This window comes from Helianthus annuus, chromosome 6 (genome assembly GCF_002127325.2).
Source record: "Helianthus annuus cultivar XRQ/B chromosome 6, HanXRQr2.0-SUNRISE, whole genome shotgun sequence".
Classification (NCBI taxonomy): domain Eukaryota; kingdom Viridiplantae; phylum Streptophyta; class Magnoliopsida; order Asterales; family Asteraceae; genus Helianthus; species Helianthus annuus.
Window position 1 is genome coordinate 32735043 of NC_035438.2, and position 12977 is coordinate 32748019.

The window sequence follows — 12977 nt, forward strand, 5'->3', positions numbered from 1 at the left end:
AAAGGATCAAATAAAAACAAAATTAACGTACGAAATGTACGCAGAGGGAAAAAGCAAAAAATGACGGTGTCATTTTGGTAATTATCAGCAACTTCAAAATAACTGGGGAAAAAACAAAGTGTCTTGTAGAGTAATTTTGAATATCTGTAGAGTAATTTTGAGCATTTGTAGAGTAATTTTGGGAAATGTAGGGTAATTATTAAATTACTCTAGTAGAGTAATTTTGACTTCTGTAGAGTAATTTTGGAAAATGTCTTGTAGAGTAATTTTGTTAGCATTTAGTTATGGGGTTTAGCTTTATGGTTTAGTTTTTAGCTTTTAGTGGGGGGGGGGGGGGGTTAGTGTAATTTTGATAATTACCCTACAATTTTGATCATTACTCTACATGAACATTTACAATGGTTTAGTTTTTTTTAGGTTTTTGGGGGATTGGGGGGGGGGGTTAGTGTAATTTTGATAATTACCCTACAATTTTGATAATTACCCTACACGACCAAAATTACTCTACATGAACTTTTACAAAATTACTCTACAGAAGCTAGAGTAATTTTGAAGTTGCTGATAATTACCAAAATGCCACCGCCACTTTTTTTGACTTTCTTTCAATTCGTACGTTTATTTTATTTTCACAGGAACTTAACTCCAAAAATCTAATCTATGTAATAAATCGTAACTATGTTACACCTCGTGGACTCTTAACCTGAAGATATGAAGCTAATCAAGACTTAAGTTTCTGTCATCAAAACTCAAAAGGGAAGTTTTTTGAGTATTGGAGACATTTCAACCATGAGGGTTCTTAGAACTTTAATGTTTTCGGGACACATATAAGGATGGTTCGATTTAAGAAATTATATAACTATTTATAATTAATAAATATACACTGTCGATGTTCAAAAGAATTAACTAGAAACCGTCAGTTAATTTTATTAATCAGTTAACTAGAAACATGATTATCTTGGATCCTAAAATGAAAATATTAGGATCAAACATAAAACATAATCCTATAAAATTGTAGCTATTTTCTATTTTTCTTAACGAAAGGCTTGGAAGTGAATCTATGGACCAATGGGCTTTAAATCAATCAAGCCCATATGTTCTCCCTTCCTTTCTATGGTTTCTTTGGGCCGGTATAGTAACTATTTTCTCAATTTGGGAGTTGCTTGGAAAGTAGTTATTAAAAATGAGTAAACTCTCAAAATGGTCCTTAAAGTTTGTTCACTTCTGCCACTTTAGTCTAAAACTCAAACCTTTTGAATCTGAGTTCATGTGGTTTCAATTTTATTGCTATTTTCATTCAAAAATAAAATCTGGTCAAACTTTTCGGTTAATATCCAACTTTTTGTCGTTTTCCACCCTTTTATAAAGGGCAAAATGGTCAGATTTTTTTAATTTGTTATAATAAAACATTAAAAGACCATTTTGCCCTTCATTAAAAAAGAGGAAAAAGACAAAAAAAAATTGAATATTAACTGAAAAATCTGAAGAGATTTTGCTTTTGGATGAAAATGACAACAAAACTGAAACCACATGATCCAGATTCAAAAAAGTTTGAGTTTTGAAATAAAGTAGCAAAAGTGATCAAAACTCAGGGACCATTTAGGCAGTTTACTTTATTAAAATTTAAAACTATTTATTTGATTATTGTGTTTGGATAACATCCTGTTAGTTAAAAGTCAACACTACCCTCAGATTTTAAAGCCTTCAAAGCCACAAGTAGCTTACAACATGAACCACAAGTCTAAGATATTTGATGCCACATCATCTAAATTAGATTCTGCATGGGCCCACATGGCAACTCAAACAGCCAATCACAGAGTTCTGTCTTCTACTCCTATCCTTTTAGATAAGCCCATATGCCATACATTACCACCAACCACCTCTTCCTCACAAACCCTCTCATTCTTCATTACCAAATCTTGAAGACACAAAGATTTACATACAAACAATGGCTTCAACTGCTTGTGCTTCTTCTGCCATTGCAGCTGTTGCTTTTTCTTCCCCAAGGTATGCATTATATAGAGTACTGATGGGTGGAATATGTATTTATAATGAATGATTATTACATTACAAATACAAAAGTAGACTCCTATTATTAAGGAGAGTAACAAATATAAAGATATATACAAATATTATTTCTATATAACTAGTGATTGTCTAGTAACTGATTATATCAACTTTTGGGTGATTTTATTTTACAGTTCACAGAAAAGTGGATCTATTGTTGGATCAACAAAGGCTTCTTTTCTTGGTGGGAAGAAACTGAGAGTTAGCAAGTTGGGTGCACCATCCGGTTCACGATCATTTGGAACCGTTTGCGCTGCGGCTGACCCCGATAGACCCATTTGGTTCCCTGGAAGCACCCCACCAGAATGGCTCGATGGCAGGTTTGAATTTGATCACTTGAATTATATAATTAACATAAGGAGAACATACACGAAATATTTAATTGTGTTTTTTGTGATCCTAATGTGTTGTTTCGATAACTTGCAGCCTACCGGGAGACTTCGGGTTTGATCCTCTTGGTCTAGGTAAGCATGATCATTAATCATTAGGGATGACAATCGGATGATTTTGGGACAATCCCGGTTACATACTCGATTGTAAAACTGTTTCCCATATTAAAAGTTACCGTTGGGATTGTTAAATAGATTTTTTTACCATTATATTACATAATTTTAATAAACCAGGAAATTAGAAATATAAAAATGAAAAATTAGTGGATTAGTAGATTACCTGTTACCACCCAAGGACAAACAAAAATAAAAATAAAATGTTTATGGGTATGTTTAGGACGTATGTTTCTGTACTTTCTTGAACTCGGGCGAGTATCACATAATACCATGCATGTCTCATATCTGTGAAAATTTTTAAACTAATCCAACCCGAATACATGTCCCAAATGTTTTGGGTTTGCACATGCGGTTTGGTTCGTTTGCCATCAATGATCATAGATAATATATGAGTGTTTCCCTAACATGATCGGTTTGTTGTAGGATCTGATCCCGAGACTTTGAGATGGAACGTTCAAGCAGAACTAGTACACTGCAGATGGGCTATGTTAGGTGCAGCCGGGATCTTCATCCCCGAATTCCTGACCAAAATCGGAATCCTAAACACTCCTTCATGGTACACTGCTGGTGAACAAGAATACTTCACCGACAAAACCACACTATTCATCATTGAGCTTATTTTCATTGGCTGGGCTGAAGGAAGAAGATGGGCTGACATCATCAAACCCGGGTGTGTTAACACCGACCCCATCTTCCCCAACAACAAGCTAACCGGAACAGATGTTGGGTACCCAGGTGGACTATGGTTTGACCCACTCGGCTGGGGAACCGGTTCACCTGCAAAGCTCAAGGAATTGAGGACAAAAGAGATCAAGAATGGAAGATTGGCCATGTTGGCTGTCATGGGTGCATGGTTCCAAGCCATTTACACTGGAACCGGACCCATTGACAACCTGTTTGCTCACCTTGCTGACCCGGGTCACGCTACCATTTTTGCTGTAAGTGGAATCTTTAAAATTTCATAGGTTATGCTCCTGTTATTGTGTAGATGAGTTTAAATTTGCTAACTTTTTTTGTTTGATTTTTTCAGGCATTCAAGGGCTAAACTGCATGAAAAACTGTTGGCAGGAGGATTGATTATAAGGGTTTTGGGCCAAGTAATGATCATGTTTGTGTATTATTAGAAATCCTATCTTATCTCTACTGTAGAAAAGCTAATGCAATGTACAAATACCTCTTCATTAATTTCAACTCAAAATGCTGCATATATATAAGCTTGAAAGTCATTAAAGTACTTTACATATAACAAAAATGGATCCACAACACCATTGTGTTGCATCCTTGCATAAGCAATTATTTTATCATAATACTTCAACATGTCATAAAGATCAAATCTTGATGAGTCACCAAATACAATCAAGCATTCCACAATTACCACGTCAGCTCGTCTTATGTTTGTCTGGTACTTGTATCTCCTTATAACATGCTTTATAAAACTACACAAGTTAGGAGCTTCGTCTCAATTACTATTGTTATCCAATCGTCCACACTTATCACCATGAGTTTTAACCATATAAGTTGTACGCATCATCCGTCACCATAGTCTTCACACCCAAATCATTTTTCATCGAGTCTAGCTTAACTAATCCATAGTCTACTGATTTATTTTGACGTTTATTAGTTAGAGGGTGTTTGGGATTACATTTTTGAAGTGATTATTTGATTATTGCGTTTGTAAAACATAAATAGTCTAAAAAGTGTTTGGATGAAAAAATGATTATCTGCCTCCAAAACGCAGTTTTGGAGAAGCATGTACCTACATGCTTTTTCAAAACGCAGTTTTAAAAATGCAAAATATATTTTGAAAACGCAACACCAAGCACCCCCTTAGTCTTACTTCCATCTTTCTTATAATATTTTCCGGTCGTCATCCACCATGAACCTTAAGACGGTCTTGGCTTCAAGATACTACATTCTTTGTCATAGTGAAGGTATCAGGAATTCTATGTTTCATAAAAGAAAAAAACATGCATATATGTTGATGTGTGGTATCATTGTATAAGAATAGAGACCCTCCTAAAGATTGTTTGAACTTGATAAAGTTGATGGTTCCAATACGTTGACAAATTATATAGTGAAAAGTTCAAGATGTGTTGCTCTATCACCAGGATGGCAAATTAACTCTTCCTCATAACCAAATTTACGGTTGGGAGATTTGTTAGGTTATATTTTACTTGGCGTGTGGCGAACATATGGTATATCTGATATCTCAAGGAATAGGCCAATACAAGAAGGCTTTACTCTTGTATTTGTTCCCGTCACTTTCATTTTTTCGAAATCCAAGAAATACACTGTACTCTTTCTATCATCTACTGAGGCAGATCACAGATCACTAGCTAATACACATGTGCGATTACATGGTTGAAATGTCTTCTTGCTGACTTAACCATATCTCTACTCCCAGAACTTTCATAACAGTAAACTGTGAATGTGATTCAACCATTGCACTAGCCTCCAGTTTTGTACATAATGCTTGTACAAAACATATTTGGTCTTGAGTACATCATATCAACAACCCAAAGTCAAGAAGAACCATATGACAAACATAAATGGAAGGCACATGTATTCATTCATTCATTCATTCATTCATTCAAGACATAATATAGAAATCTTTCAATTTCATCCCCATTTAATATGCAATCTGTTCAATATTTCATGGAAAAAAACAATGATTCACATTTTTCATTTATTTCATAACAATATTTATGTAGACCCAACACATACACACACCACAAAGTAACATATACATTTTGTACTCTTCATAACTCTTAAGAGGCTAGCATATGTTCATACATCGATACATATGTGTTATATATACTTAATGAACCAACGCCTCCAAACCAACACGTCGTTTGGAAAAGAACACGTACACCTTAATTTACCTAAATACATTTAAGACCGTACTAACTACATTATATAACTTTGACACCTAAAACGTAGTTCAAACTAACGACACTTAGACCCCTAAGTTTAGTTTAAACTTTCAACAGCATTAACCCTTTAAAGGGGTAGTAGGAGATATCAATGTTTTAAAAACCGGTAAATACCGGCCGGTTATACCGGTATTACCGTTTTCAGATGTAAATCCGGTACGAAACACCCCGGTAAATAAGTGAAACGGCATAAGGTTTGTACCGGCGGTAAAATCCGGTATACCGGTTTGAAACGTAATACCGGTATGGGCCCAGTGTTATTTTAGTTTGAGTTGTTACTTATTTTTATTACATATGTTACTTATCTAACGTAATTTTTCATATATTATGATTATTCGTAAGTAAAAATTCTTATTTAATATTGTATGAAACGAAAATAGTTGATATATTTAACACTCAAATGGCTTAAACATATCGTACACTTTCATTTAAAAGAGCTTGTTGGAAAATTGAATGATTTTCGATTATCTTTTCGATTATTTTTTATTATGAATTTACTTTTGGATTATCTTTTAATATGTAATCATACATTTTTATTAACTTTTGAGTTGATGTTGTAATTTATAAAATTATTGAGGTAGCTAGTCAACTCGGTTGAACCGCTCGGTACAACCCGGTTTAACCGGTTGAACCATTTTTTAGCCTAATCCGGTTTGATTTAAAAACCGGTTTTTAAAACATTGGGAGATATAACGAAAGATTATTAATTTGGATGTATAGGGCAAAAAGAGTGGGACAAAGAGAGCTACGAGGATGATAAGTGATGCAATTCCCATTACCAAAAGTACTACAGAAAGCAAATGGGATTCGGTCACAACAAGATTCACGCCAGCCAAGAATGCTAAAGACATCATCCCAAGTGATAACCCCAACAACCGCTGTGCCTTCCTCAAAGCATTAAGCATTAGATTAAGATCACCTAATTGTGCCCACATTAGCATTACCGTCACGATGATTGAGCTATACACCGCTATACTGTCGCAAATAACAAATATTCGGAATCTTGTCTTATGCTGCATAGTAACCATGCCTGCATGTTGTGAATCTGAGCTGTTATAGCCACCTGGCATTGTGAATCCAGCAGCAAAGGTCACGGTGGCTACCAGTGCTGCCACCAACAAGAGCGTGTTAACTCTACTCTTGCAGTAGTCCATATTGTATGGTTCATATTTTGCAGCCTCTAACCTCTTCACAGTTTCTCGGTCTTTAATATGAGTTCTTGGAGTGCCAGCTGACCTTAACGCAATCCATGTTAATCTCTACACAGAACCATAACGATGATAAGAATAAGATAATGATATATGGTTATATCTATAACTAAATAATTAATGGACACATACATATATGTACCTTTTTAAATGGAGCCATTACTTCCATGTATTTTTCAGCCAACTCAAGTGCTGTCAATCCTTCCTCATTGACCTGCTTTAGATCAATTCTAGGGTCCCACGTTAGCACACTTACAATCTTTGGGTGCCAATTTTTAGTGGCCAAATGCAAAGGTGTGTACCCATCTTTATCTTTCTCATTGATGAGAAATTCTGCCCATTCAGTCTTAAGTATATACTCGACAATGTTGTCCTTTCCATTCTCAGCTGCAACATGAAGAATGTTTTGATTTTGTTTGCTTAGAAACTCTCTTGCATCCGGGTAGTGATCAAGTAGCACTTTGGTCACTTGAAGATGGCCTTTTTTAGATGCAAGATGTATTGGACAAAAGCCATCCTCATCATGTCTTAACACATCCATACCGAATTTTTGATCAAGCAAGTACTTCACGCCGTCCAGAAAGCCTAGTGATGCCGCCAAGTGTAGCAGGTGATCGGTATTATCGGGTAACGCCTGAACCTCCTTTTCTGCTACCATCCTCAAAATCCCTGCCGGTGAAATCATGCAAGTATTATTTACAATGAAAAGTTATTTTGGATAATCAAAAAACTTATTTTATTTAAAATATCAAAGAGTTTGCAAGAGTGTCTGCAGATTACACAAAACTATAAAAGTAAACTATATGATATACATGAAAAACATCAAGGAAAGTTCCGGCACTACCTATATCTTTTCCGGCAACTGCGGCATGCAGCACAGATTTTGTGGTTTCAACATGTTCAGCTACTCCAATCTGGCTCGTACAACAATCCAAAACGTTCAAGATATTCTTCGAATTCTGAACATTCTCTATTTCAACAATGGCGCATTTCCCTTCTGTTTTCACAATCCAGTTAGCTTGCAAACGTATGTTATTCAAACCGGGGTCGGCTCAACCTTTTTGGGGGCCTAAAGCCGGATTCCAAAATCGGAGCCATTTAAAAAAAAAAAAAATCTTAGGACCCTAACATGTGGGAACATAACAACACATATGTAACATAATACCTTACCTGTATCTTTCCTAGTGATTGCCACATGTAGGACACATTTTTTTGGTTCAACGTCTTCATCGACTCGAGTCTGACTAGTAGTAGCAATACTAATACTGGAAGGGTTGGCGATCCTCTTTGAATTCCCTGTCGTTCAACAGCGATGCAACCTCTTAATTAATAGCTTTACTTAATCATATTGCGTGTTCTTTAAACTACATGATATATATATATATATATATATATATATATATATATATATATATATAGGGGAAGGTTCAAATGAAAACCACTAGTTATTGTGAAAACTAGAAAACTAACTAAAACCCACTAAAAAGGAGGGGGGGGGGAGACTTTTAATGAAGGAGGGGTAAAATTGGAACAAAAAATATATAACTTTTCAAACATTTCCCATTTCTCCATACGTTATCATTTTAAAACAAAAATGACACCATAAGATCACAAATTTTCTTATCTTTCATTCAAGTATATTCGAGCATATTTTTTATGACATAAAAAAAGATTTATGGTGTCGTCTTGTTTTCAATACTATTATTATAGTAGTGCACATGTGCAATATAACATGTACTACAATGTGCATTACATGCTTAAAATTAGTTTTTTGAATCTAGTTTAGCTTTTAGGGTTAGTTTTTTTGGAGGTTTAGGATTAGGATTAGGTTTTTGGGTGTGGGGGGAGGGGGGTTTAGGTTTTTGGGGGGTGGGGGTGGGGGGGGGGGTTAGGTTTTTTCGGGTTTATGTTTAGGGTTTAGTTTTAGGTTTTCGGGAGGGTGGGGGGGGGGGGGTTAGGCTTTTGGTGGGAGGGTGAATTTAGGTTTTTTTTTTCGGGGGGGGGGGGGGGTGGGGGGTTTAGGTTTTTGGGGGGTGTCGGTGGGGGTGGGTTAAGTGGTTTAGGCTTTCCGTATTAGTGCACATGTGCAGTACAACCAAAAAATTTTTTTTTTTTTTTTTTTTTGAAATTTTTTTTCCATATATAAAAAGTAGCGATTTTTCTAAAAAAATTGTAAAAAAAAAAAAAAAATTTTGTATGTTTTTTAGGTTTTTTTAGGCTTTTTTAGTTAGTTTTCGAGTTTTCACAATAAAAGTGGTTTTCATTTGAACCATCCCCTATATATATATATATATATATATATATATATATATATATATAAATTATTTAAAGAGTGTGCATAAGTATATACCGATTATTGCAGCATGCGGAACAGATACGTTTGCATTAACATGCTTACTGGTTCCATTTTGGCTAGTACCACAAGAACGGTTCAAAATATAGTGCACAATCTTAGCATTCTTCGCTTCAACAGCAAGGTACAATGGCGACTTCCCTTTCTTATTAACTTTCGACACAGCGTTGCTGTAGTCTTGTATTTTCCCTAATAAAATCTCAACAGCTCTATCTCTTTTATGAATGACAGCTTCGTGCAAAGGAGTATTCCCATCGTTGTTTTCAGCTAGTAGATAATCAATGGGAGGATCTTTCATGGTCAATAAAGATTCAAGAACACTAAGCTTCCTCGCTCTCGCTCTGGCTGCAACATGAAGTGGTGTGTCGCCAATGAAGTTTTTGCAGGTTATAAGATCCGGAGATTTACCAACTAGAAAATTAGCAAGTTGGTCATGTCCAAAGACCACTACTATGTGAAGAAGTGTGTCTTTCCGGTGGCTTGTGCGTAATAAATGGATGGGTTCTTGTGAGTTCAGTTGGGCTAACTTGGCCTCAAAATCCTCAAGACACCCCTTTTTGGCAGCTTTAAAAACTTCAAGCTTCATGAGGTGATCGTTACGTCCAGTGTCCATGTTGGCACGCACGGGTGAGGCTAGAGGCAGACACGGATAGTTGTGTTATTTTAGAGAGAGAGAGAGAGAGAGAGAGAGAAATGTAGCATATAAACGAAGTAATGATGGAACATATATAGTATGCAAATTGTGGTAAGAACACTAGTGGCCACTGAATTATCAGTAGGTAAACAATTAAGAAGTTGAGAGCACCCTACACACTACTAGAAAACTAGGTTTTTCCGACCGCAATTTTGGTCGCAAACCAGTCGCAATTGCCCTGTTGCGACCGTTTTCCGACCGGAACTGTGATTGGAAAAACACCCGTCGCAATTGCTCTATTCCGACTAAGTTGCGACTGCTACCATCGTTTGCGACCTGGTTTTTGCGACTTTAATAATGGTCACAAATATTGCGACTGTTCCTGGTTTTCTGGGACTTCGGTTGCGACGGTCTTGATGCGACCATATTCCGACCGCATGCCTTTTACAAACTGCGACCGTTTTGCGACCACTTGCCTTTCGAAAAATTGTGACCGCCATAGCGGTCGCAACTTTTATTTATTTTTTATTAATTCATTTCAGCCATTTTCTATTTTAACCTGTATATAATGTCAATTTTAAAATTTACATATTATCAAACTTTCACATTATATAAAACATTTCACTTGAAACATCAAATACCAAAGTTACCATAACAAAATACATATTCAAAACAAAGTGTTTAAACGTTTGAAACCTATGTCGATGATTATACGTTTTGAAACCTAGCCTTTAGCATTGTTTCAATGTTTGCCATTCTTTCATTCATAGCCTCTTTCTCTGCCTTATATTTCTCTTTTTCCACCACCAATCCCGCAATAATATCATTCAACCTTTCTTTTTCTTTTTCTTCTTCTTTTTCTTTCACTCTATCTTGGATAATCACGTTCAACCTTTCGATCTAATAAAACCAATGCAAAGTGAAATATTAATGGCCAGCAGAATCATAATTTATGAAACTAGTTAACTGCTTATACAATTCTAGAATAAAGAAAAAAGTCAGTTTGACTTCTAAGGTCAAATCGTCTATTTTCAATATTATCCATACAAAAGTTACCATATTATTTACAGAGAAGTTGTCACACCCCCAAAAATCCACCCGCGGAGTACCACCGCTTGGAGGCGTGACATGACCAGGATCAAGCCACAAATCATATTGAACATGTAATTAATATCAAGTAAAAGTAAATGCAAACCAAACATTCAATACGATAGGTGTTCAAAACATAATTATAGTTTCAAAGTGTAGCGGAAGCATAGGTATGAAAACCCAATGTATAACATAAGTTCGAATGTTTAAATGTTTTAACATGGCATCCACGATCCATGTCCCACAACGACCTGCTCCTTCCTGTGCAAGCTCCATAAGTACCTAAGGTCCTGCAAGGCATGCAGCAGAGAGTCAACAACTAGTTGAGCGAGTTCACAGTAAACAGTTCAGTAATAGTAATAGTAAAGTAAGCCTTATGTTCGTTCATTAAGTCATGTATCGTAATGGTTCGTATCGCGGCCCTCCAGGCATGTGTGCGATGACTAGGGGAGGTTTTCCCCAAGTATTCTAGACTAGGTATGTTTGTATCGCGGCCACCCGGCATGTATGCGAAGTTTAGAGTATAGTTCGCGGCCTTCCTAGGCATGTGTGCGAAGATTAGTCATAATATCGCGGCCAACCCTGGCGTGTGTGCGAAGATCAGTTCAATTTAGTACCATTAGTCTAGTTGTATCTTATCAATAACCCTTCCTCACCCGAGGTTCATATAATTAAGTTCCATGTGCTAGGTAATCACAAATAAATAATCCAACCCATTCCCACCCTGGGAACCCATGCCTTGGCTGTGTGAACTCACCTTGGTTTGCTCGGCAGATAGTCTACTTGTTTAACAGTTGATCAAACACGTCCTATAAAGAGTACCAACCACACTCAACCTCACTTGCACATAAACCACATATTTTACACAAAAATAACCTATGCATTACTCGTTCACACGTTACACCATCATTGCACAAGTAGCATACATAAAGTTCAAGTCATCAAGTCATGATCAAGTAACGCATTAGCTTAGTATTTTTAGGCAATTACCTAGCATGCAATGGTTCTAAATCAAATACACGTCACACTTAACTTCTTTATACTCAAGTTGGCGAATTACCAAACCAAACAACCCGCCTAAGTTTGGTGCGACTCGTGGTACAAGTGCACCTGCTACTCAACCCGCGACCCAATTCCCCTTATGCAAACGAATAATACGCGGCCCACAGTTAAAGTCCAACATAATACATAAGTGGGCCATGACTTGTGCGACCCATACGAGTCCAGCCCAATTGAGTCAGCCTGATACATGTTTTGCCCAATTAAACGTGTTAAACCCAATAATTACATTTGCTACATATTCTAACTAATCGGCCCAATCTCCAATTACATGAGTTAATTAAAAATTTATGTATTACAACCCAACTTATCTGTTTACATATATCATCGGCCCACTGTAAATAATAGTTCCCCAATTTAACCAAATAATATCAACATAAAAAAAATCATCACACAATCTTTCATAAACTAAGCAGCACGTGAGTCACCATTATAACTAATCATCATACCAATTTCGATTTCACATGTAAATGTCAGACATGTTTGTTTTTTTTTTTTTTTTTAAATTCAATTCTCAATGGAATCTCAATCAATTAATAGGCTACTGATTGGACCGCAAATTTGCATACAACTTCTTTAATTGGACCTCTCTTGATCTTTCACATGCATTCTAATTAATTAATAGATTGAGATATGGGCTGAACACTTAAGGTAACCCGATTGGACCGATAAGCTACTGTTATATCAAAGTCAATTACTAATTGTCAATATATATATCAGATCCGATAACATTCATGAACAATTTCTAAGATTATGCTTTAGTCTATACAGATTGATACATGATCACATATCATAATACTTTTTGCTAATCAAAATCACATAAAGAAACCATCAAGTAGGGATTAACGTAATCATAGATTTACTAACCGCACACAAGATTCTGTAGAATGATGTCTCGAACAGGGGGGGTCTACTGCCGATCGCAGATTTGAGATAGAGGGTAGGGTTTGATTCTTTGGTTTAGAGTTTTTTTTTCCATCCAGTACATATTATGTATACATATATATGCATGTATAGGGCGGTTCATAGTTTTGGCCGATAATGGGCTCAAGCCCATTACTTTGAGCTGCCATATTACATGCAGGATTGCATTGTTTTTTTTTTTTTTTTTTGACCGATAGTGGGCTCATG

At 36.1% G+C, this 12977-nt stretch overlaps 2 protein-coding genes across 2 annotated transcripts; one reads left to right on the forward strand and one right to left on the reverse strand.

The window, feature by feature from the left end:
• Positions 1-1844: 1844 nt before the first annotated feature.
• On the forward strand, positions 1845-3796 carry LOC110865147 (chlorophyll a-b binding protein, chloroplastic). Its single transcript, XM_022114362.2, has 5 exons — positions 1845-2004; positions 2199-2384; positions 2491-2528; positions 2994-3508; positions 3601-3796. Exons 1-5 carry the CDS (start codon positions 1946-1948, stop codon positions 3613-3615), a joined length of 813 nt encoding a protein of 270 aa, XP_021970054.1. The 5' UTR covers positions 1845-1945; the 3' UTR covers positions 3616-3796.
• A 1356-nt stretch (positions 3797-5152) lies between these two features.
• Positions 5153-9725, reverse strand: LOC110944596 (protein ACCELERATED CELL DEATH 6). Its single transcript, XM_035974099.1, has 6 exons — positions 9062-9725; positions 7882-8007; positions 7556-7762; positions 6854-7380; positions 6183-6762; positions 5153-5211 (listed from the first exon to the last, which is right to left on the reverse strand). Exons 1-6 carry the CDS (start codon positions 9675-9677, stop codon positions 5153-5155), a joined length of 2115 nt encoding a protein of 704 aa, XP_035829992.1. The 5' UTR covers positions 9678-9725.
• Positions 9726-12977: the final 3252 nt, after the last annotated feature.

Coding starts and splice junctions, on each gene's coding strand:
- LOC110865147 (XM_022114362.2), top strand. CDS start 1,946: ATGGCTTCAACTGCTTGTGCTTCTTCTGCCATTGCAGCTGTTGCTTTT. Junction 2,385..2,490: donor CCAGAATGGCTCGATGGCAG/GTTTGAATTTGA, acceptor GATAACTTGCAG/CCTACCGGGAGACTTCGGGT. Junction 2,529..2,993: donor GTTTGATCCTCTTGGTCTAG/GTAAGCATGATC, acceptor GGTTTGTTGTAG/GATCTGATCCCGAGACTTTG.
- LOC110944596 (XM_035974099.1), bottom strand. CDS start 9,677: ATGGACACTGGACGTAACGATCACCTCATGAAGCTTGAAGTTTTTAAA. Junction 8,008..9,061: donor TCCGCATGCTGCAATAATCG/GTATATACTTAT, acceptor GTTGAACGACAG/GGAATTCAAAGAGGATCGCC. Junction 7,763..7,881: donor AATCACTAGGAAAGATACAG/GTAAGGTATTAT, acceptor AAAAAGGTTGAG/CCGACCCCGGTTTGAATAAC.